This window comes from Aphis gossypii, chromosome 1 (assembly GCF_020184175.1).
Source record: "Aphis gossypii isolate Hap1 chromosome 1, ASM2018417v2, whole genome shotgun sequence".
Taxonomy (NCBI): domain Eukaryota; kingdom Metazoa; phylum Arthropoda; class Insecta; order Hemiptera; family Aphididae; genus Aphis; species Aphis gossypii.
This window is the reverse complement of record NC_065530.1, coordinates 14,720,974-14,746,415: the sequence shown is the minus strand read 5'-3', so window position 1 is coordinate 14,746,415 and position 25,442 is coordinate 14,720,974. Positions and strand designations below refer to the sequence as shown.

General features: G+C 26.9%; 4 protein-coding genes across 5 annotated transcripts; 2 read left to right on the top strand and 2 right to left on the bottom strand.

The window, feature by feature from the left end:
* Positions 1-1,965: 1,965 nt before the first annotated feature.
* LOC114122553 (dynactin subunit 4) lies at positions 1,966-4,710 on the bottom strand. The gene is made up of 2 exons (XM_027985234.2): positions 4,495-4,710; positions 1,966-3,938 (listed from the first exon to the last, which is right to left on the bottom strand). The coding sequence occupies exon 2, from the start codon at positions 3,917-3,919 to the stop codon at positions 2,513-2,515; it is 1,407 nt and encodes a 468-aa protein (XP_027841035.2). The 5' UTR covers positions 3,920-3,938; positions 4,495-4,710; the 3' UTR covers positions 1,966-2,512.
* A 3,988-nt stretch (positions 4,711-8,698) lies between these two features.
* Positions 8,699-13,041, top strand: LOC114122556 (dnaJ homolog subfamily A member 1). The gene is made up of 7 exons (XM_027985238.2): positions 8,699-8,910; positions 11,096-11,257; positions 11,370-11,858; positions 11,916-12,070; positions 12,193-12,311; positions 12,381-12,546; positions 12,662-13,041. The coding sequence occupies exons 2-7, from the start codon at positions 11,126-11,128 to the stop codon at positions 12,804-12,806; spliced, it is 1,206 nt and encodes a 401-aa protein (XP_027841039.1). The 5' UTR covers positions 8,699-8,910; positions 11,096-11,125; the 3' UTR covers positions 12,807-13,041.
* Positions 13,042-14,762: 1,721 nt separating this feature from the next.
* Positions 14,763-17,057, bottom strand: LOC114122567 (uroporphyrinogen decarboxylase). The gene is made up of 3 exons (XM_027985249.2): positions 16,462-17,057; positions 15,349-15,596; positions 14,763-15,279 (listed from the first exon to the last, which is right to left on the bottom strand). Exons 1-3 carry the CDS (start codon positions 16,879-16,881, stop codon positions 14,898-14,900), a joined length of 1,050 nt encoding a protein of 349 aa, XP_027841050.2. The 5' UTR covers positions 16,882-17,057; the 3' UTR covers positions 14,763-14,897.
* Positions 17,058-17,174: 117 nt separating this feature from the next.
* Positions 17,175-25,400, top strand: LOC114128169 (EF-hand domain-containing family member C2-like). 2 transcript variants are annotated; one of them, XM_050198557.1, is made up of 13 exons: positions 17,175-17,281; positions 17,374-17,652; positions 20,074-20,169; positions 20,291-20,458; positions 20,635-20,785; positions 22,417-22,637; positions 22,744-22,977; positions 23,046-23,289; positions 23,366-23,617; positions 23,690-23,865; positions 23,949-24,364; positions 25,063-25,162; positions 25,261-25,400. In XM_050198557.1, the coding sequence occupies exons 3-13, from the start codon at positions 20,122-20,124 to the stop codon at positions 25,342-25,344; spliced, it is 2,094 nt and encodes a 697-aa protein (XP_050054514.1). In that variant the 5' UTR covers positions 17,175-17,281; positions 17,374-17,652; positions 20,074-20,121; the 3' UTR covers positions 25,345-25,400. The 2 variants fall into 2 exon arrangements, 1 of the variants encoding a protein (XP_050054514.1); XR_007603534.1 differs by lacking the exon at positions 25,261-25,400 and having other exon boundaries at positions 17,182-17,652; positions 23,949-24,161; positions 24,223-24,364.
* The last annotated feature ends 42 nt before the right edge of the window (positions 25,401-25,442 follow it).

Below are 25,442 nucleotides of genomic sequence, written 5' to 3'. Positions count from 1 at the left end.
TAGATAAAATCGGTTAATTTACTGTCCTGGCATAAAAAAATAAGCTGAACACTAAACTAAAATGTCGAGTAAAAATCGAGACGTTTGGTTAGTGCTTACACTTTATAGGTATGAGCCAATTTACAATAATTTTGAAGCTTTACTATTAATTATTATATATCTACCTACCTAATTAATAAATTACATAGAATTAGACATGATGAACTCGTATATTATATTTTATATAGGTAGGTATGCTAAGAGATTACGAACTATGTTCTTAAATATATTTACATGTATAATATGCATTTATATAATGGCCAATTAAATGTTAAAATACGATCTTAAAAAACTAACCAAAGGAAGGTAACAAACTATAAAGTATAGGTAATATGAAATGAAAATGTAAGTAACGACAGAACCTTTAAAGTTTCTACGGTCAACATTTTTTGGATAATAACAAAATTATAAAAATAGGTTGAAGATAATATGTGGATAAATCGATTAATTTTTATATTAATTACATATTTAAAATATAACAGAAAACAAATTAATCGTTCTATTAAAATAATACATTAACTAATTTTCTTAAAATTAACTGGTAGGGGTGGGGGTCGTCGTCGAATCCTTAACACTCCAAATTGTAGTTACCTACCTATACGAATGATTTATTTAACGAATTACTCATTATTTTATTATTTAATAAAACGCTAATTATTTAATTGCATAATAAATATAAATCCCTATTCTAAAACAATATTTTCGTGAAAATTTATGATTTTTAGTTTTTTACAATTGTTTTTTTTATTGTTGTAACTTTAATGTCTTAATATTTTGAATGACAACATATATTTTTAATTCCATATTTCAATACACAATTTTATCTAAGCATTTAACATTTTGATCTATAGAAATCAAACTTCAAATAAGTAGTTAAATAGTTATTATTTATTAGTTAATAATAGCTCTAAGTAATAATTTATATTAAAGTATAAAAGAGTGGAGTAGTGACTACATCAATACTTTGAAGGGTATTCCTGTAGTCCTGTACCATTCCATTGTACTCATAATGTATACTTTAAATACTTCTCATCAAAGTTATACAACTGTCTAAAATTTAGTTTTTAAAACATCGAAATACTTCAAACAATGTTCATTCTTGGAATAGAGTTAAACATTTTGGTGGTAAAAAATATATTTTTTTAACAATTTAAATTTTGGATATTATGCAAAAAAAAAATATTATCATAAATGCTAATAGTTTTTAAAATGATAAAAATATTAGTCATAATATTTACATTAAATAAATTACACAGTAGCCAGTAGTGTAAGTAGGTACCTATATATAATTTCAGAAACAAGTATGTCAAACTTTTTTTATAACTCATCTCATAAATCATAAGATATCTAGTACCTAAAACCTACTGATGTAGTAAACTGTATAGACATAGTAACATACTATAATTATAGTAAAACACTTCATGCATGACATTCTTGTTAAAGCTTAAAATACAACTGTATTATAGCTTAAATATTATTATACATTTTATAATAAATAATAATTCTATAGGTAGATTATATAAAAATAGATTCAATGATGTACTAAATTAAAAATAATAGTAAAACTTTTCAAAAGAATTTAAATTCATTACATTTTATAATGTTATTTTATCTTTCAACTACCAAATGTAATTTATTTATAAATATAATACTTAAAGAATCAAGCACCTTAATATATCTTAATCAACAATATACTTAAATAACCATAAAAAATTAAAAAAAAAATTATTATGTGTAAAATACATGGATTTAATATTATTTCATTTTAATTAAACATATACATTGAATATTGATGCAATACACTTAATAAAATGTACATTAATAAAATTAATAACATTTAGTTAATTATGTAATTGTAAAATAGTTAATATTTAAAAAATATCATAAACAAATTTTAAGTATTTAATGTAAGAAACAATATAATAGTTAATGAATGTTTTATTATTTATTTTTAACTAAACAATGTAAAATGTACTTTATAATTTTTAAATACTTAACAAATTAGTTTGGACTAAAGTCCATTGTTTAAAGTGTGATTATATAAAATATGAATATTTGTAATAAACTAATAAATTATTAAATTAAACTTATCTTATAATTTATCAGTGTAGGTAAATCTTTAGTCATTTTTTAAATGACTAGTAAAATAATTATTCACAATTTTCTAAAAATTGAAAAATATTTTTTTTAGTATAGGTAGTACAATAAATGAGTTATTAACTATTTTCTGAATTGAATATATTACAAAGGTAATCATACAATAAAAATAAACAATGTTAACTAATAACTATGAAAATATATTTTAAATTTATTTATTTGAATGGTTAATCCACTTAATTAGTATACATTTTTTTAAACAAAAATAGATTTCATGTTCATTATTTATGGTTATATGACTATAATCAGAAAATTATACATCATATTTTTAATACCAAATGTAATTACTTTTATGTATTTTAAATTAAATAAAAAATTATAAAGAGTTAGGTAAATTCAGTAAAATGTTTATAGGCACTAATACAGTTTGAGGTTGTTTTTGATTAATAACATGTAACATTGTATCCATATACATAAAATGCATAACAAATCCTAATTGTAAATTTTCATTTTTTTTAAAATTTTCAGAAGGCTTTACTTCAAATTTTAATGCAACTTTGTTGCCTTTTCTCCAATATACATATTTTGGATCATCATTGTCTGTATTTACTTCATTTGTATCATCATATTCAGCTGTATCATCTCTAGCTGCAATTTTTATTTCACCTTCGGGAACCATAATATCACCATGTAATTCTAATACAATAGGAATTGGTTCTGGCAATTGCTTAGGAGTAGCTATTAAATCTTCCCCTTCTAGTCGCCTCGGCTCTCTTATTATGTTTATAGTATTTAAATCTAATTTTTCAAAACGCACAGCTGTAGATATTTGTGCTGGATTACACAACTTAAGTATCAAAGAACTCCATTTACCAGCTACTAATGGTTCACATTTGATTATTTTTATCTCTGGAACATGATAGTAAGCTAAATGTTTAATTTTAAACTTTACAGCATTATATTCTGGTTTAACTACATTATGTTCACATACACGACAACGTAATGAATGCTTTACTCGAAGATGTTTACGAATTGGAAAAAGATCATCTGTATTTTCTGCTTGAAGTTCAGGAGTTGCAAAACGTTGTTCTAAAGTTGAAACTTGTTTCAAATCTACGATATCTTCAAATATATTTATAGGTAATTCAGGAACATTTTCAATAGCTTCAGCTGGACTTATTTCTGAAGTACTAAAACCAGTACCATCTGAGTGAAAATTTGGTAATCCTGCACGTTTCCGTGCCATCATTGCATTCAAACCAAATTTTTCCAAAAAATGCATATAATTACGGCCATAATGTTTGGTATTTCTTTTCTGCTTATCAAACACTTCTTTTAAAGAAACAGATTTATAATGATTAATTAGATCTAAAATACGACCATCATTTGGATTTTTATTAACTGGCCAGTTTCCTGATGATGTTGGCTGATCAGGGATGCTTGGCTCATGAGATCGCCAATTACAAAATAAACAGAGTAAATAATACATTTTTTGAGGTGGTTTTTTTGGTTCTGGTGTTCGAGAATATGAACGTGTTGAAAGAGTATTAAAACACCGTGGGCACTCTAGACAAGAAGCACATCGGTTTTTTTTATGCTTGGCTTCAGTTGAAGACAAATTCTCAAAACAATGAGGACAGTAAGTAGTGTCAATTTCATGGCTTACGCAGAAATCACAACGAAGTGTTAGACAATGACGACAGAAAAACAGATCAGGTAAAAGTTTCTGTAAGCCACACGTACAAATTGAAGTTATAGTTTTTTGAAACATATATGAAGCCATTTCAACTGAACTTATATTTCTGAAAAAACATAAATCTACATAAATCATACAAAAATAATAAGTTTATAATAATTAAAATTATATAAAATATAAATTATAAAGAAATGTCAATGTGAAAATTTAGCAATCGTTCTATTAAAAATATTTAGATTATATAATATAAATATCTACAATATACCTATATTTTACTGATTTAATAACCTAATATTTATTTTATTGAGTAAAAAGTTTACAATATATTGTAATGAGTTTGTATTTATATATATATATGAAGGGTTATGAGAAAATCAATATTAATCAATATTGCTAAAACGTTCAGTATTACAATTTTAAAGTTTGAACTCTGATTTTTTTTCCTAACACGATGACATTTAAACCTGAGTTATATCATTGACCGTGATCTTATTTCCCTAACTCGATTCACATGTGATTCGTTCAGGAACTAACAAGATAATAAACTATCTGGGTTATTCATTCTTTTGACTATGATCATTTTTCCCCATAGGCCTTCTTACAGGTAGGAACATTGAAAAAAATATTAGCAAATACATTTTAATATTTTAATATGAACTCACTTTTAAATAAATAAGTATAGTACTTAATTATATATATCAAGATGTATTCAACAAGTCACTAGTGTCTAAGAACAATTTATACATTAATAAAGTATACAAAAATATTTGATAAAATTAAATTATTAATGAAGATAAAACAATTAAATTAGATTTAAATATCAAAAATTAAGTTAGGTGTATTAGAATATTATAACTTAAAATATTATTTACTACTTAGCACACAGTGAATAGTGATTACTGATTAGTGATAATACAAAAAATAAAAATCGGTTCGATAGTTACTATCTATTTCTCAAATTAGTGTTACCATGTATTGAAATCGAAAATTCTATTCTGTAGCTATAACTTACTGTCCATGGGACTAGGGACAGATCGGCCCACGTATTTTTTAATAGACAAACTTCATCTATTATAATTTGTCTGAAATAACTAATAATTTAAACTACACTAATTAATCTCAAAAAATATTTAATATTAATGTGGTAAATAAATACGATTGCCAATACTATATTATGTTATCATTATGTATATTTACTATAATGTGTAACAAATATGAAATAATAACATTTTACATTTTTATATAGTATAATGTGATTCATATTGGATGATTGGGTCTCTTACGTCCCAGTCATAGATCAGTCCTAGTCCCTTAGCTTAGGCCAGCTTATAATCTTATAATTTTCAATTACCTGGCCAGTTTGCCACTGATTACTCTATAACAACGATTCTCTAACTGTGGTACGCAGAAGGCCGCATGGTGGTAAAACGGAATATTTTTTTTTTATTATTTAAAAAAGAATATTAACAATCTATGCTACAAGGCATAATAAGCAAATTTGAACATAATATACAATAAAATTTACAACTTGATCACATGAGGAGGGAGGCCATCCAGTGATAGAACCCAACGTTATTTATTTTTATTTTTTTTTCTCATTAATTCTTAATTATTAAGTTCACTTAAATTAAAATTAAACGGTTTTTACTGGTAATCCGAATTTAATAAATCACGACACCATTTTCTCTTTAGACGGCGTGGGGGAAAACGGAATATTAAAAGTAAATATTCGATTCTGATCTCATTGAAAATTTGTTATTTAATTCATATATTATTTTAAAAAATCTAATAAATAAAAACAATTATATTGTGGTATTTAACTAAAAAGTAAAGTATAAGTACAATTTGAAAGTTCTATTTTTAATCATTATAGTGGTATGCGACTGATTAATAAGACACTTGAGTGGTACGCAAAAAAAAGTTTGAGAACCGCTGTTCTATAATCTATAATAGGTACAAATCAATAACCATAATCTCCCAATTCTCCCAAATGGACTATTATTTTTTTGGTCAAAATTATTACTTTCACCCTAACGACCATCGCCTATATACGTACAGGTTGTTGACATTATTGCATTTGTCAAATAGATGAGTTACAGTATTTCACCTTGTATAGGTACTTACTTCCTACATATTATAGGTACCTATATTATAAGTAGGTATGACGTATGTGCGATAAAACATATTTTAAACTGTTATAGATACTGCTGAGTGCCGAGTAGGTATTTTTCTAAATCTGCATAGAGATTGCAATTATTCATTTTAATTAATAATAATAGAATAGATAGGAAGATATTATGTGTTTTATAATAAAATAAGAAGTCTTTTAAGTTGACCTTTGAGTATTGAATAACAATATATGGTTATGAGTTAATGACCTTTGAATACCTATACGTCCATACTGATTTATTTATTAGTTATTACCTAGTTATTACTTACAATAGGTACATCAAAAGTTATTATTCCAATATTCTATTGTCGAATCGTCAAGTAAAAAATTCAAACAAAAAATTCATAACCTAGCTAATAAGTAATTATAATTAATACAATATAATATGGTCAACGGCCTACTATGATTATTTTATTAAATACCTAGTAGACACTACCTAAGTACACAAAAAGGAAAAAAGGAGAGAGGTAAGTAGGTTACTGTAATGCATGTGTTAAATTTGAATTCAATGATAAATCGTTAGCATACGAAAAACGATTCTGAGGGGAGAGTTTTTATTCAATAAATATTAATAATAAATAAATTTAATTAGAATATTTTCTATATTTTTAACTAAAAATTGAACTTTAAATAATTATAAAAAATATACCTAGGAGGTATCTTTTATACTATTAAACAGCGATCATAAAAAGTTTTAAGGAACCTTATTGTATTAGTTATATTTAAAAATTATAAAATTTAAAATGTTTGTGTCTATATGTATTATGTATTACGCAATAACTGTTAAAATATTTTAATAGTTTTAATATTTTATCATGTATGGGAAATGATAATATAGATATTTTATGAAAATTTCAAGTACCTATATACATAGGTACTAATGTACTATACCTATGTTACCGAATTAACCATATGGTTAATTCATTTTTGAAATGTACTAAAAAAACAATCGATTTAATTGAAAATTGGTTTTACACTTTTACCTTTCAAATACTAAAAACTATCTAGGTGTAATTTGCTCCCAAAAACCACCACTAAAGTTTGAAAATTTAAATTCTTTTTTTACTATAAATAGTACCATAATGGCATAATGCATAGGTACACATTACACATAAAAAATTTTATAAAATCAATACATTCATCGCTCTAATTAGAATTTAAAATTAAAGTGTTCACGAAATGTGCGTCAATATTTAGTATATCTACCTAAATATAAATTTGGTTGTATAAAATGGAAATCTATCAAAATTGTACTTAAATAATCATCTAGTAATTACCGTTGTTTTTAAAATTATTATTACAGATATAACATATAAATCCATGAGTGTCCCCAAGGGGGAGGGGCAAGACGGGGCACTTGCCCCCCACTGGAATAATGTTTTTTCCACAGCACTTGGTAAAATTCCCAATGAGAAATAAGCTTTTAAAAATAGGTCTACCTATGTATTAAGATAAAAAATAATTTTGCTGTCCCCTCCTAGAAAAATGTCTGGGGACGCCCATGTATAAATCAATATTTTAAATGAAATAAAGATCAGTTGTCAGTGTTTATCACTCGACACTCATAGGTGCAATTAGAAACCGACATTTTTGGGGATGAACAATATGTGTACAAAATATAAATACTAAAAAATCCAAAGATAGCTGAGTATATAATAATTCATAGGTAAATGGGTACCTACTTATTTTTTTCATTCTCGATATACAATATATATTATATATTATACATATATTTATTAATACATTATAGTTTAATATTTTATAATTAATGATAATTGATAATATCTACTTCGAAATAGTCAAATTTAAATAGAAAAATGTTTTATTTTTGGGGGTGCAAAAGTCCTCAGTGCATCCCCCTAGTTATCTCAATGGTTAGTAATTGGTACTTATAATTTTCAGAACTAAGTCCCATACACAGGTAATATATTATGTATATGTATGAGCATTGAGCACAACATAATATTATATAGTACCATATAGGCGTGCGTATACCTATTCAAATTTTGGATCGAGCTAGATGCGTATTTGATTACGCATATCATTATGGTTAAAATTTTTTTATGTCATATTAATAATTTAATTGTAAAATTTAACTACAATAAAATTAGTCGACTACTACTACTACTTAGATTTATCAACTATCACGATTCATACGCAACTCGGTATTTATATTTATTATTTTATTATTATTCATATTTTATACCTATTATTACCTAATGGCTGATATTGATATTTGTATAATTTTTTTTAGTTAATATCATAGGTAACCACAGATATATAAAACAACATATTTAAGATATTTTATATATCTGTGTAGGTAACACACTAATGTCAAGTACACAATTAATATTATTAGTATTTATTATTTATCTTAAACACTGAGTATGAACTATGAGGTACAGTAGTCAATAATATTCACGGGCTATATTATACTATTATAAGTCCACGATCTATTGGTAGTAATAGTAACTACTAAAATAAGTATCGTTCTGTTTTTGTGGTAGTGGTTGTATTGACGGCTTCTACGCAGTGCGTGCGATTCGAGGGAAAACCAATGCGCGTTGGGGTAACGTTCGGCTGTTGTCAAGGAGTATGCGTTTGTGTATTGTGAGCAAAGCGTTTTCCAAACGCAATCACTGCCGCTGCGCGAACGTTCTAGAAACTACAAACTCATTCCGCATTCGATAAAACGTCGTACTTGTCGGCTCGGCTTGGCCTTTCACAATCCGCTTTCGTAGCTACGCAGTCGTTCTTTACCGGACGCGCATCACCTGTTTCGCGTGCTAACAACGATCGTCGTCAGATAATAGAACATAAGTACTGTGAACGTTCCGAACGGATCTAGATTCTTCAAGAAACGCCGAAAAGTCTTTTAATTGTGGTCCGGTATCATAGTTTTGACAAGGTGAGTATCTACAAGATAAAAATTACAAGTTCGTTTAATAATTCGGGATTGCCGGATGTATCGCCATTGTCTCGCGTCCGGGGTGCTGCCTTCCCCCGCCGTCATCGATGACCGTGAACTGCTAATTTTGCGTACTATCGAGTATCGATCGGATCGATGACGATTCGGCCGTCCCGTAAATGTATGATTTTATGTAGGTAATACGTAATCGTCGTTCCCGAGTCGGGTGGCCGATTATGATTTCAGAAATTCGCCATTGTTGGGCCTGTGCGACACCCCCTCGGCAGTTAGGTCTCCGATATGGCGTGGTTTTGGTTTATGCATCGTACCGAGCTCATTGGGAAAGACACGGTTCCGGCAATAGTTCGTTATGACTAAAGAAAACTTAAATTTAGGTGTATGCGTTTGTGTGTAGATATAAACGTGCATTATACTCACACAAATATGAACGTATAATGATATACTTGTGCGTGCGTGCGTGTGCGTATTTCCGTGTGAACGGGCTTTGCCATTGAGGTTTTTATTTTGGTGAAAATTGTTTAAATCGATTATTGCCCATATGATTTCAGGTGTCTGTTACAATTTTATTGACATATATGTACATATATACACCGTGTAGAAAATTTGTTGTGATTTGCTTGTTCTATGAGCATTTTTTTAAAAGATTATTTTTAATTGACAATTTAAACATGCAAAATTCAGTATTAATTTACCAACATCCTAAACATTGATATTGTTTTAGTATTTATACATCTAGGCTTGATTTTACATTTAATTTAAAATGTTAACTTAATCAAACAAATATAAATTCTTTAATTGAAAATTATTTTATTTCAATAACTTTCATAATATGATTATAATAATGTGACATGGCATAGGTATGTTAAAAGCAGAGATGGATCTAGGGGGAGGGCGAACTGGGGCACTTGCCCCGAAAGTTTTGATTGGGGGGCGCTAATTTTATACTTTGCCCCGGGTAAAAAATATACTAGATCCGGCACTGGTTAAAAGTTACTTTCTAGTTATCTATTTCAGAATTTTCCTACATAATTATGATAAAGAAAATAGTTAATTTTATTATTATTACAGTGAGGTAGGTACTAAATAATTAATTCATTAACTACACATGTATTAAGATGCCTATCACCGATATTTATGTCCTATTCAAAATAATTTTCTAGTATTGATGTTTTTTTGCTAGTAAAAAATATAAATCTTAGTTAGCATTTTGTTATGTTGATATAATTCTTGACATAATTGTTTTTTTTTTTAAATAAACTCGTTCATGATAAGAGTGGGTTGCATAAAGAAATATTAAATTATTGATAACCATGGTTACTAAATAAATTAGACCAATTTTTTTCATAAAACCAAACAAAATAATTCTTATCGTAATTCATAAAAGTAAAATACAAATTATTTTAATTAATATTTATTTCATATTCATATGTGAACTTTGAATATTTGTTGTATTCAATAATATTATATTATATTAACCAATCTGTAACTAGTTACAGAGCCCAAATCGGATCTGCAATTTACAGGTTCGTTAGCCGATAATTTACAGACCTGGTGACTTTACCGAGCGTTTAAGCAACACCTAGTTTTATTTACAGATCCATTAACGTACTTACAGATCTGTAAGTAATTACAGGACGTTTATGCAACCCACTCTATGTATTATTTTCGTCTACAACTTTATATAATGCACAATATCTTATTGATGTATTTAAATTTTGACGTTATATCATTGGAATAGTAATTATTTAAATGAAAAAGAAATATACTTAAAGCTGTTTATAAAAAAAATTGTAGGTATTTGTTAACATATTTTTAAAATATATTTATTTTAAATTTTTAGTAGGTACCTACTTGGTATTTTGACCTTTATAAGAATAATAGGTATATAAACAATAACATTAATTTTGATTTTTGATACTAAATAACACTTAACCACACTAATTAATACCTATTAGTCATTTAATTTTTCTAATTTTCTGCAATAAGTAGTCAATTGAAGAAGAAAAAACTATTCTATCAATAATTAGTTATTAATTAAGTTGTTTCAAAATTGTTTTTAGTGTATATGATTATTATAGTTTATAGTTAATAATTTATTAATAATTATATTGGTATTTTCCGAGTATTGGAAATTTAACTTATTTTTTTGTCAATTTTTTTTCAGATTAACTAGTTGGAGTTAACCATAACAAAAATGGTTAAAGAAACAACTTACTATGATATCTTAGGTGTTAAACCTAATTGTGGGAATGATGAGCTTAAAAAAGCATATAGAAAATTAGCCCTTAAGTATCATCCGGACAAGAACCCAAATGAAGGTGAAAAGGTAATAAATTATTATAAATTCTTGGTTTTATTCAAAAAAGTTATTTTCATATTTATTTTCTTTATTTTTTTAACATATCTATTAACTAGAGTTGATTATTTCTGAATTTTAGTTCAAACAAATTTCTCAAGCTTATGAAGTATTAACTACACCAGAAAAACGTCGTTTATATGACCAAGGTGGCGAACAAGCACTTAAAGAGGGTGGAGTGGGTAACTCATTCTCTTCACCTATGGATCTGTTTGACATGTTCTTTGGTCAATTTGGTGGAGGTGGTGGTCGTGGCCGTGGTCGACATGGACCTCAAAAAGGCAAAGACGTTGTTCATCAATTAAGTGTTACTCTTGAGGATCTTTACAATGGCTGTGTACGCAAATTAGCACTAGAAAAAAATATTATATGTGACAAATGTGAAGGTAGAGGTGGTAAGAAAGGAGCTGTAGAGCAATGCCCAGGATGTCAAGGCAGTGGAATTCAAGTGCAAATTCATCAGTTGGGACCAGGTATGATACAACAAGTGCAGTCTATGTGCAGTGAATGTCGTGGACAGGGTGAACGCATCAATCCCAAAGACAGATGTAGAACTTGTAATGGAAAAAAGGTAATTGGTGTTAAAAATTCCTACAAACAAGATAATAATTATTTTATAAATGATTAGGTTACTCGAGAAAGGAAAATTTTGGAAGTAAATGTAGATAAAGGCATGGTTGATGGACAAAAGATAACATTTAATGGAGAAGGTGATCAAGAACCTGGACTTGAACCTGGTGATATAATTATTGTGTTGGATGAAAAAGAACACCGTGTATATAAGTAAGCCACAATATATTATATAAGTCATATGATATTAATTTGATATAAATAGTTGTTTCTTTTGTTAATTCCTAAAAAATAAAATAGACCATTGTTTAACAAATATATTTTTGTATTTATAGGAGAAGCGGATCTGATTTAATTCTTCGCTTGGAAATTGAATTAGTTGAGGCATTGTGTGGATTCAAGAAAGTGGTTAAGACTCTAGATGAACGTTCTTTGGTGATTAACTCTGAAGCCGGTAAATAAAGAGTGAAACTTTTTATATAAGTATTTTAAAGTATTGCTAACACGATTAAATAAATTATAGGTGAAGTTTTGAAGCATGGTGATGTCAAATGTGTGATGGGTGAAGGTATGCCTCAGTATAAGAACCCATTTGAAAAAGGTCGCATGATCATTCAATTCTTGGTGAATTTCCCCGAAACATTGTCACCCTCCAAGGTGCCTTTGCTTGAAACGTGTCTTCCTCCAAGGTAAGAAACAACTTTTAAAGCTGTCTTATTTTGGCCTAGCCAAACTTGCATAATATGTAATATCTACATTGTTTATAATTTAATGATCTATAATCCTTATTTTTTTCCATCATAGACCAGTTGAAACTATTCCGGAGAATTTTGAAGAAGTTTCGCTTATAGAGATGGATCCTGAATATGACTCCAGAAGACAATCCAGACGTGAGGCATACAATGATGAAGATGGACCCACCAGAAATGTACAATGTGCTTCACACTAATGTTTTTCACTTCTAAAAGTCCATATATTTTACAGTACTGAGTTATCTGTACTCATTCCGTAATAAGACACTGAGCAAACAAAATTTGATATTCTGTATAAAATTTTAGATGTCATATACAGTATTTCTTTCCTTATATATTTACTATTTTTTTTTTTTTATTACTCAAAAGTTAAAGGATACATTTAATTTAATTGCTTTCTGCTGATCAATACATTAGTACACTCCATTTTTAGTTACTTGTTTTTTATTTTATAAAAAATGATTAATCATTTCTATTTTACACAGAATTATTATTTTGTATTAATTCTTAATCCCAGTTCCCTGCAATTCTGTTTAGTCATTGTTTCCTATTTTTCTTTTGATTTGAATATGGGGTTATGATTTGAGAATTCACTTTTTGTAATTAGTGGTATTTTTTGATTTTTGATTAGTTTTTATCAGGGGAATTTGTTGAAAGATGATTTTATGTTTGTTTAATATTTGCAAAACAAGTAAATTTTAGGCGTATTCTATTTCTAACTTGTCAAGAATCTAGTGAACAGATTAAGTGAGAAAGAGAACAAATTCAAATTTACAATATATTTCTTATAGCTTTTCAAGTTGGAAATAGAACAATTTTTTAATAAACCAACAGGGGATTCTTTAACTATTAGACGTCACTGCTTTCCACCCAAGCAATATAAATATTTTGTACATTTTTATGGAATAGTTATATTGTTCTGATTATACTAATATGAACAATTTTTTGTTGCATGTAAGTTTGAAAGTACAATACCAAAAAAATTAAAGAAATTGATAATTTAAAAATAAATAAATTTCTTTTATTTTTGAATTGTTTGATATCTTTTATTAAATAAACTTCTTGTAATACGCCATACGTATAATTAATGTTCCCCGTTGGTTTTGAAATAATTGATGAATAAATATAATAACTCAAACTTAATACAAGATTAAAAAAAAAACTGATACTTACACTGATACCTTTAAAAACCTTATACTTCATTAAATATTAGAAGCTGAAAATATAAAGCAGTATAGATTTTATAATAAATTAGCATTCGTAGACATTTTTACCAATATGATTTAATTGTCATCAAAATAAATTATTTATATTTGAAGCAGTTTATAATTGTAAACTAGTGTTTTTGGTTAGTTTTTGATGTGTTAACATCTTTACACGCCACCCTACCAAAAAAAGTGTGTAAAAAACTGGATCTAGAGTGAATTGGTATTAATTCGATGTCATGAAAAATTGTAACAGAAGTTTAATGGTTGCTTTAGTTGCTCACTAATAATTGATTACAATATAATATCTTTTTAATAAAATATATTATATTTATATCTCCAGAGAGTGCTACACAGCGGTAAAGAAAACAGCAAGCCCGCGTTAGATTGTTTACACATCAATATTGAGTGTCAGATACAAACTGACACACATTTTTTTTCAAGCTAAACATGCACAGACTTGTACAAAGATTATTTATGAAACTATCAAAATTGATAAGTAATTATTGAAACATGATAATTTGATGGGTTTGATAGTTAAATTTATAAAATGATTTATTCAAATAAAAACAATTGATTTATACCTATACAAAGACCATCTTATCAAAAATATTTCCTATTTTCTAACACGGTTAACCAGTCTATGGTTATACTAAACTTTAAATTTAATTTATGAGGCTTAAACTATTCATTAATACAACAACTTTATTGTTAACTTAAAATAATTATTTGTAAGTAATAACTCATTTTGTGATTTTGGAGGCAAGGTTAATCAAAGTTCAGTTGAAAATTAAATAACTCTTAATTATTTTATTGAGTAAATGAGGAATTTTAACTTGTTTAAGGTTATTAATGTTTAATTGAAATTATTTGATAAAAATAAATAAATCAAGATTTTGAGTAAAACATTTAAAAAGATTATCAAGGTAGGTACATAGAAATGAAGAATTGTATGTTATACTTTTTTTAATAACATTGATGCATTACAAAATTAAAATATTTTCCATTCAACCCAATAAACTAAATATCTAATTGAAATAACATTTGTAGTGTGGTTTCAAAACAAAAAAAACAATGATTTTCTTAACATTCATGTACAGCATCAATCATAGCTCTCAAGTGTTCGGGATCAACATCAGGGTAGATACCATGACCCAAATTTGCAATGTATCTGTGTTTTGTAAATTTTGACACCATATTCTTTACCATTTCTTTTATTTGTTCAGGTGGACCATACAATGAGCAAGGATCTAAATTGCCTTGTAATGTTATATTATTACCAACAATTTTCCTAGCTTCAACAGGATCGATTGTCCAATCCAAACCAATAATGTCATAATCAAAAGTAGATAGTTGTTTGATAGCATAGTGTCCCCCTTTGGCAAATACTATCATTGGTACACTATTATCCTTTAACTCATTTTTAACACGAGAGCAAATAGATGACAGATATGGACCACTAAATCTAAAAAAAAAAAAGTATGTATACATAGGTATTAATTTTAATTCTTAACTAGTTGACTATTTTGAATACCTGTCAAACAGTTCAGAATTCAAATATTCTGCATTTGATTCAAACACTTGCAACATTTGAGCACCAGCATTTACCTGCTCTATTAAATATTTCACTATAATGTCTGTGAGGATTTGTAATAATTTCTTGCTCTCTTCTGGATATTTGTACAACCATTTTTTAGCCTTTGACATTGTTTTGGATCCACCTCCTTCTATCATATAACACATGAGTGTCCATGGCGCACCACTAAATCCTATAAGAGGTACCTATAAAATAATATTATTTATAGAGTATGTCATACCTGATTGTGTTGTCTTTAGTCTAGCTAACATATAGCAAACTAAAATTAACATATTATCAATCTTAAAGATTATAAAATTATTGGTGTTCTCTCAATAGTTTCTACGATGTTTTAATTTATGTGTAGAAAATAATGATGAAAAATGCTTCTAACTCGCTTAAAAATTAAAATAATGGAAAAACTTACGAAAACACAGATAATGTTTTTACTTTAAAATTTAATAACAAATAAATCATTCTAATTTTAAAGTTAACAATACAAAATCGAAACTGCTGAACACAAATTTTCTATGCTGTTCATTGTAAGGCAGAGACGACATATGTGAGTATGATATCTTATTTGTTGGATTATACAACATAATAAATAATAATATATACTAAAACATAAAAGGTAATTTTGAGTGATAAGGTTTATTCTTTTTGATGAATATTTTAAATGCGCCAACGCAACAGTAATGCCATTACAATTATCTCTGTATCAAGATTTTGTGACTATGATTTTGAATAGCATAAAAATTGTTTAAAAAAAACATGGGTGTTAATATTTTATAAATTAAGATTTAAAATAAATTTAAATGTATTTTGTGATTAATAAAAATCAATCTACCTAAATCAAATTAACCATGAACAATAAATAATTTAATTGAACAGTTTTTTTAGTACAATTATATTTATTTTAAAAACAATAAATATAAATTAATTAAAAATTATATTTATTGATGTTGTCTGTAAAAAATTTAATCATTAAGTAATTAAAGTGTTTTGCCAACATTATTTGGTATATTCAATAGTCGAATGTAAGTATGATAATATAATGTTCAACGGTATTACCTGGCCATTTAATCGATGTCTAGTCAATGTAATTGCTTCAAATACATATCCTAATTCTTTTTTAACATCAATTGATTGGTTTAGTCTGTCTAAGTCTAAAGGTTCCTTCAAAGGATCTGGAATAACAGGCCCAACGCTAGGCTGCATTTCAACGATCATACCTAATGCTTGAACAATCACTAGGATATCACTGAAAATTATGGAAGCATCAAGATCGTATCTCTGAATTGGTTGCAAAGTGACTTCACATGCGAGTTCTGGTGTTCGACATATAGTGAAAAAATCATAACGCGATCGCAATTCTCTGAATTCGGGTAAATATCGACCAGCTTGTCGCATTACCCATACTGGAATACGATCAACTTCCTCACCTCTGGCTGCTCGTAAAATACGATCATTTTTAAGTGCGGGGAAATTCATACTACTAAAAAAAAACTTTAACTCGCAGACAATTAAAATGTATAACAATTGCAAATTATCTAAATACAGTGTAGATACTTGTTTTGTGTAAAAAATGAGTAATAAAATAATAAATAATAAATAACAAAATTAAATCACGACTCACAAGTCACGAACTATAAAAAAATTAAGAAACTAGAAAGTAGAAAGTCAAAAGCGTTGAGTAATCACTTATCAGTTTTTTTGATAACGATAAATGATACCTAGGTAATTTGATGATAAAAATTATAAAATGATTATTGATTATAATATTCAAATTTCAGAATTTCAAATACATAATGTGTAGGCTGTACTGCAGCTGTAGCGTGTTTATAGTTTACTTTCCATTACTTAAAATTTTAAAATGATTGTCTTTAAAATGGTAAGATATTTAATTTAAGTATATAAGTGCACGTAATAGCGTGTGACGTGAAGGTGTTGTTGGTAGTTTATTACAATAATATGTTAATATAGGTAATATAGGTAGTTTTCTATGTAAAATTATTTAATTGCAAATCCCGAAAGACTGGTTAATAGCAGCTACATCGTTTGTCGAGTTTTGTCCAAAAGTCGAAATCGGCCCACCTCACGGTACATTATGGTTAATGAATGATTCAATGATACCGTAATTAAATCGGGAATGGTTATTTAGAATTCAGATTAATAAAAATATATTGAATACAGAATAGGTACCTATAATTAACATGACACGATAGATGACATAATTGCTGTGAACTCGGCTTTATTGTACTTGTAAGTATTAAAAATAATATGTTATTTATTTATTTATTATTGTAATTGTTTAATAAGTGCTCCTATAATTTTAATTATTATCAATAATTTGAGTTAATTTTAATTTTTAACGAATATCGCCGTCATACAATAATAATTATAGCTGCTATAGGACGTAATGAGCGTACGATTAACAATAAGTACCCAAAATGGTAGCATCCACCATACATAATTATGTTTTTAGACTTTTAAAAGGATTAAATCAATTAGGAGTATTTCTTTAAAGACAAAATAACGATAATCAACAGAAGCTCGTAGACTGTAGAGGAATAATTATATTTGATGAAAATACTGAAATACGTGGTGCAAGTACAACCAGGGCCAGATCTAGCATATTTTTTACCTTGGGCAAAGTATAAAATTAGCGCTCTTTTATAATTCAATCCCCCTCATTATGGTATTTGGTAATTTGGCACACCTCCCCCCTTGATATTATTTCTACCAATGCAGTTAAATGAACACAATACAAAAAATGTGATTAATTGTTTAATATTTTTATTCATAGTTCGATATCCATGAATTAATATTATAAGAATTAAAACCGTATTAATTGTCTTGAAGGAAGTGAACATTTGAAGCTCAAACCTCGACTAAGTTATTCAATATCACAAAAATTTGCAAATAATTTTGTAGTTCAACATTTATACAATGACACAATGTAATTTACGTGGATTTAGATTATCTGTGGGGCTTATAGGTCTGAGAGAGAAAAACTGATAGGTATTACTCTAAATTTATTGTGACTGTTATTGGTCTAATGGTGGTTATAATTTGGATTAGGGACTTGTGCGGCGAATCCTTCGATTTAAAGATTTTACATTGATATATAAACTTTGTTTAACTTATGATTAAATTAATAATTAATATAAATTAGATTATTTGCAATTAATGGTTAAGCCAAAATTGCTAGATTCACACCTGTTATTTTTTTGTAACATTTTTGTATTTTTTTTTTTTTAATTAACTACTTTGTACTAATTTTCAGTTGGAACTAAGGTTGGAAAGTGTTTTGTTTTTATTTTTAGGCAAAATGACTTAAAATAAAACGTATGATGTTGATAACAATTTATTCAAATTTGTAAAAACATAAAATTCTAATTATTTTCAGCACAAAATGCAAATTTTGTGTGTAGATTTATATTTTATTCATAAATTATTATTATTATTTTTTATAATTAGTTATACCTTAACTTATAATATCATAGAATTGCAAAAAAAAAATTACGTAATCAAATGTCTATAAAAATGTTAAATGTTAATTTGTATTAATTATTAGTTGGAAAGTCGAATTTAGTTCTGACAATGCTATAAATAAATTTTTTATTTAACATCTTAAGAAATTTACATTTAGAATGTCTGAAGCATTGTCAAAATATCAACATAACAACCACTACATAAGTTGATAATTAATGACGGAGTAGGTATGCTCATCGAACTATCGAAGAACTCGGTTGATTTGTTCTACATGAATTCTGAGCGTCGCAGCCATTATGAAAAACTAAAAGTTAACTGAAGAGTTCGACAAAATTCAAACTTAACAATCAGTTCAGTCAGAAAGACCTACAGGACATGTCTCGCGTTAACGAGCATTTTTTTTTTGTGAATCACTTGAGATACACAATATAGGTACCTATAGTAGGCACTCATGATTTTTCAACAAAATCTTGAAAGCATATAACGGTGTGTATAATATTATGGATTATATCCAATGTATGAATACCATACTAAAACCAACAAATGTACCATTATATATTAATATTATTATGTTGTAGGTAGTAGGTATGCCGGAAATATAATATTATTACTACATCCATATACTTCCCTTCACCCTTGTTAGATGTGACGTACATGTAAAACGCCATACATTAGGTGTAATACCTATAAATATTTATAATATATTTTATTAAAATTCAATATTTTTGTAAACATTTTTTTGATTTTAATGGAATATAGCGCACACAGTTAAACTATCTACTATTATATTAGGTATAGCTGATTTAACAAAATTTCGATTTTAAATGATTGTTCAAAATAGGTACTGCAGCCTATGTCCTAAAATAATATTCTTAATTCACATTTCACAAGAGTGATGTCAACTATCAATAGACATTTAAAAAAGTTAACATAATATGTAATTAGAGGTACATATTTTGATTTGTGTTTCTAAGCTACGCAACATAATATAGTTACCCCCAAGGTGGTATTGACAAAACATACAGGTATAAGTAGAAATCATTATAACCGCATATACCTACTCCATAATTTATTCATTGTATATTACAACATGGTTATAAGTTTATAACATAATCATAATTTGCAGTTTTAATGTCTGTTTAAATATATTTTTTAAAACATTATAAATTCTTAATTATTTTTGTATAGTTCACGTGATTTAATAATATCGAGTATTGAATAAATCAAATCATTACAATGCCTTTTCAATTGCCAATGATCCCAGGATTTCAAACTTATAACAAAGTAAATAATTTTATATACTACAAATAAATTCTTTTTGTTTTAAAGTTTTTTTATAAACTTTTCATTAAGTCATTTTCTTATAAAAAGATTTAATTTAATATAATTAAATTATAAATATAAGGAAATTAAAACGAGGTATCCGAAAACACCGGATCTTGACATCATGAGCGGTGTGCATATTATCAGATCATTACACATCAAAAATGAAAAGAAATGCAATTCTGTTTTTAATTCCACTACTGATCTCGAAGAAACCAAAAAGCCTACTTGGCTAGTATTTGATAAACAGGTAAGCAAAATGTAAATGATGTACGCGTACGTAAATGTAAATGTTGATAAATAATTAGACATTTGATTAGAAGTTTCAAGTTACCGTAATTTTAAACGAAGTTTATCTAATAAAATAGGTAGGTTTATAAATACGATATTGTTAAAAATAGTAATCAGGGCTCAATTTCATTCCAGAACTTAACTTTTGATGCATATTTCAAAAGTACGGCGAATGAGAGCTTTGGCTGTGCCTATAATTTAAGAAAATGTAAAATAATTTATTTTCTTGAAGATGATACAATTAAAGTAGTTGAACCCGTCGTTATCAACAGTGGCTTACCACAAGGTATATTATACTCGTTAAAATATTGTGATTACTTACACGATTAATTAAGTATAAATTTTATAATATATTTACTATTTATTATTTATGTACCTATTACTTATGACTTAAAATAATAATGTTATTATTTTTATTTAGTTATAAATAATATTTAATTGGAAATTGTTGCTTTGTTTAACTTTCGTTTACCGATTTTTGTGTAGAACACTCACTTAATAAATTATACATAAGCATGCAGTAGGTACCTATTGACAGCACCTACATACTACATAGTGCTTTATTTTATAAATAATCACCTATTTTACTTATTAATCTAAAAACTAAATAACATAATAAATTTATAATTGATTTTCTAAAATAACAAGAATATGTGACGATAACGTTTTAATATTTTTTATTATTCGATAATTAAATGGAAAAAATACCAATAGCTAGCTAGGTATTTAATAATAATTAATAATGTATTAATGTGTTAATACTTATCTAAATATGATATCGGCGAAGTATTTCCAAGGTTGTCATATGTTTTTTCGAACACTTATATAGGTGTTAAGAAGGAATTCAAACTATGGGGACTTAGTTTCAGTTGTTAGCTGTTCAATATGGATTTAAAATAAATATATGCCAAATAATCATGTTAATTATAAATTATAAATAAAACTAGGAATAAATTGGATTTATAATTAAGTTCTGTAAATATTTATTATACTTACTTTCTATATGTATACATTTTTTGTGTATTGAAACAAAATGTTCAATCTATAAATGAAAATTTTTAACTTGTAATATTTACAATATCTTCTTATATTTTTTTTTATATATATATGTAAATTAAAATATCGAAAAAAAGACGATGCCTAAGCACAGATAACGTTTTTACCTTTCGCCTCGATAATAAGTTGATTCTTCCTATATTAAAGCTAACGACATAAATTAATTTTATTCTCCTGTGTTGTATCCTATACATAAACAACACATGCGAGGGTAATACTTTCTTAAAGGTACGGGTTTTCTGTAGCGTTTGGACTCGTTTTCTTGAAGTCGTGCTGCTCCACTATTTAACGCTGCAAGAAAGCTGTACCTTAATTTTTTTCTATTTGCGTTGAAGTGGACGAAGTACGAGACGAATGCCAGACAACTGGTGTGTATTGTGTAGTGGCTATAGTGCAGCATGTAACCATTTATAAATTATGATACCTACTGTTATTAATTTTAACATTATTTATGATATATTTATAACATTTAAGCAGTCGTAAATCAAATCAAGTAGATAATTAATATAGAATTAAAATAATTCATACAAACGTATGTTTTATTATCTACCACCTACCTTTTGTTGTTTTTTAATTATATCATAATTATTTATGATTTATATATTTATAATTTACAACGATAAATTTACTCATGAGCTAATTACAAGTTTATATCAATAAAAATAAGTTGTAATGATGTGTTGAATAATAAAGTGTTATTTACTATTTAGTGTACCTAAGTTAATTTTTATAATAGCCATTAATTTGCCAGTTAAAAATTATTTAATTGACTAAGACTACATACGTATTATACTATGTATTAGATAATATATATATTATATATATAGGTATAACTGTATTAATTTGTTGATTAATTATTAGGATGTTTAATAAAACGACATAAAATTCCGTTATCAAATAACAAAAATGACTACTACAAACTATTAGATTTAAATGTCGGAGTTACTGTGGAGTTTTATGGAAAACAGTTTAAAATAATTGGCACCGATAGTTTCACTAGAGATTTTTTGAAAAAAAATGGCGTTGATGTACCCGAAAATTTGTCAATGCCTGATGACCCATATTTTACTAGAAGAGAAAAAGTAATACTAATATTGTTTGAAATATAAATCATAATATGATAATATGATTATTATATAATTAATTTATTTGCTTTTAATGAATGTATTTTATTACAAAAATGTATAGACACCAAAGAAAAAACAAACGGCAAGTAAAATAATGTCACCCATCTATAAACAAGCTCAAGGATTCGAAGGCATTTTAAATTTTAAAGGTTTTTGGGATGATCGTTATAATGTAGATGGTGACTTACATATTTTAGAAATTCGTTACTTTTTGGTGGACGATACAATACAGATAGTTGAACATAATTCAGATGGTGGTTTAAAAACATTTCTCAAAAGACAAAAACTTCCAAAAGTATTAAATCGTTTTTAGAACTTTATAACTAATTATTATTTATTAAGATGCGTTGAATTTTGTTTTAGGATCAAATTTATGTAAAACCACCGGGATTTAGTGAACAAAATGATTTGTTGAATGTATTGGCTATAAATTCAATGAATCAATGGTACGCTTTTGATCCTTTAAGTAATTTGAATGGAGTACAAGACTCTTATTATCATTGGTCAAATCTTCACGTGGGAGCTGAAATTGACGTTTATAGCCGAAAAATAGTTTTGTCTAGTTGTGACGAGTTTACCAAGCAATATTATTCAGACTATGGTTTAAGTAGGCTATAAAAATGTTCTATCATAATTTTAAAATTTTAAATTCAAGTATTTTATGTATTGTTATTGTAATTTAGATAATTTTCCATCTATTACTAACACTCCGAAAGTAATAGAAGAAAAATCGAATGTTCAAACTCAAACCATACCAGTATGTCAGGATGAAAATATTTTGAATAAACTACTTAGTCATTCAAAAATAGAAGCTTTAGTTTTTAAAGCAAAAATTCTACCTAAAGAACCGAATAATTTAAATCGTGAGTTTATCGTAAAATGTTTTTTAAGCGATCAAAGTTTTTCTGTTTCTGAAATGAAAATTCAAAATGCTGGTAAGTTTAATTATATTTATAAACATATTAACATATTATGTAATGACTTATGGATTTTGTATATTTTGTTAGGCGCAATAGGTTGTAGATTTTTTTCAAAACGGAAAATCCCGAAAGAAAGTCCAAACGAATTTAATGTAATATTTAAATTATATGTTGGTGTTAAATTGATTATAGATGGTTTCCAATTTGTGTTTGTTGATGTCGAGGATAGAACGTTAAGTTTTATGATGGATCATCCAAAAGAAGTAAGTTTGTATTGTGCCAATCAATTATCATGGGTTATAGTTATGGTTAAAAATCCAAAACTTATTAAAATACATTTTTACAGTTTCCACATAGTGATGTTCATTATGTAATGAATCAAATGTCAAAAGTATTACACACTGATATAGATACGTTACACATGAAATATTTACAAAATAAATCTGAAATTGAAAGAAATGAATTTATCGAAATAATGTTGAACGAGTTTCCAAATTTTAGTCGCCATGGCGTGTTTGTTTTGGCATTACAGTACAAAAAGCACGAAAAGTACAAAGAAGTATCTGACAATTTGTTTAGAAGCATTTTGCAGGATGAGTTGAAGCGAGAATTGTTTGTAGGTTTCGACGGACTTGAAATTAATTTCAAACAAAGAAACTTGGATAAAAAGGACGGATATCTTGAACGCAGTAGTGCATTCAAAGCTTTAAAAAGTGCAAAACTACCATTTTCCACCGAAATTATAAATATGATATTAGACAGGTAAGATTATGATAAATAAGTAATATACATTATATAACTATAAAATATTATATACACCGCAAAACATAAATCTTTACAATATTATATGTATATTATATACATATTTAATAGGTTATTTTATCAATTTGTAAAAACAATTTATATAACTGTATTCATATTAAATTAATAATATATTTTAGAATTTGCATAATGGTGAAGCTTTGGTTTACAATAATTTATTATTTTGTTATTAATTGTAGTAAATTATCTTAATTAAACATAATTTAATGTGTTGTTTACTTTTTTCATTGTTTTAAAATAATAATTGTCCATCGTATAACATGAATAATTTTTAAAATGTATTGTTTTCATTTAAAAATGTTATATATAATTAAGTTTCAAGTAGCTATAATAATGGTACACGTTTTTCTAATTATATTCTTAAAATTGATAAAAAATTGTTTTAAGTCTGAATTTCAGCGGTTAAGTGTCACGAAAATTACCATATTATTATCAATTATTTTTGTTGTAAAAGTTTTTTTGAAAAAATATGTAATCTTATGCAATTTAGTTTAAATGGTTCTCTTCGGAGGCACTCGCTAAAAATTAACCCTCGTCTTTTTTGATTAAATCAGTTTTATATTTAGAATTTAAAACTCAGTTTCTTATTCATAAAATTGCCTATAGGCTATAATAATACAAAAAACGTTTTATTTTAGATTTGCTCATCACGAGACAAATAAAGTGAATTACGTGGACTTGCTGGAGTATTTGAATTATACTATAAATCCTACTCCCGGATCACAAGGTTTATCGAAGGTAGTTCAGAATAATAAATTAAAATAAATATCATAATTCATAATTAACGTATTAACTTTAAAAACATATTGAAATTTTTTCAATAATTTTCCCTTCAGGACATACTATTATACAGGAAACCAAATGAAGCATTTATCAGAGTCGACGAGTTCATCAACGATTTACGGAAATTATTAAAATAATAACAGTATAGTACGAGATACACAAGTCCCCCCACTCAATGCTGATATTGGTTTCCAATATTGTTGTGAGTTCCGGCCAACTGATGACGTGACAAACT

Bases quoted from the DNA above. Each gene is read 5' to 3' on its own strand.
- LOC114122553 (XM_027985234.2), bottom strand. From the start codon at position 3,919: ATGGCTTCATATATGTTTCAAAAAACTATAACTTCAATTTGTACGTGT.
- LOC114122556 (XM_027985238.2), top strand. From the start codon at position 11,126: ATGGTTAAAGAAACAACTTACTATGATATCTTAGGTGTTAAACCTAAT. The intron at 11,859-11,915 runs GTAATTGGTGTT...ATAAATGATTAG, and splicing joins GAACTTGTAATGGAAAAAAG to GTTACTCGAGAAAGGAAAAT. The intron at 12,547-12,661 runs GTAAGAAACAAC...TTTCCATCATAG, and splicing joins GAAACGTGTCTTCCTCCAAG to ACCAGTTGAAACTATTCCGG.
- LOC114122567 (XM_027985249.2), bottom strand. From the start codon at position 16,881: ATGAATTTCCCCGCACTTAAAAATGATCGTATTTTACGAGCAGCCAGA. The intron at 15,597-16,461 runs GTAATACCGTTG...ATTATTTTATAG, and splicing joins GACATCGATTAAATGGCCAG to GTACCTCTTATAGGATTTAG. The intron at 15,280-15,348 runs GTATTCAAAATA...TTTTTTTTTTAG, and splicing joins AATTCTGAACTGTTTGACAG to ATTTAGTGGTCCATATCTGT.
- LOC114128169 (XM_050198557.1), top strand. From the start codon at position 20,122: ATGCCTTTTCAATTGCCAATGATCCCAGGATTTCAAACTTATAACAAA. The intron at 20,170-20,290 runs GTAAATAATTTT...TATAAATATAAG, and splicing joins GATTTCAAACTTATAACAAA to GAAATTAAAACGAGGTATCC. The intron at 20,786-22,416 runs GTATATTATACT...ATTAATTATTAG, and splicing joins CAACAGTGGCTTACCACAAG to GATGTTTAATAAAACGACAT.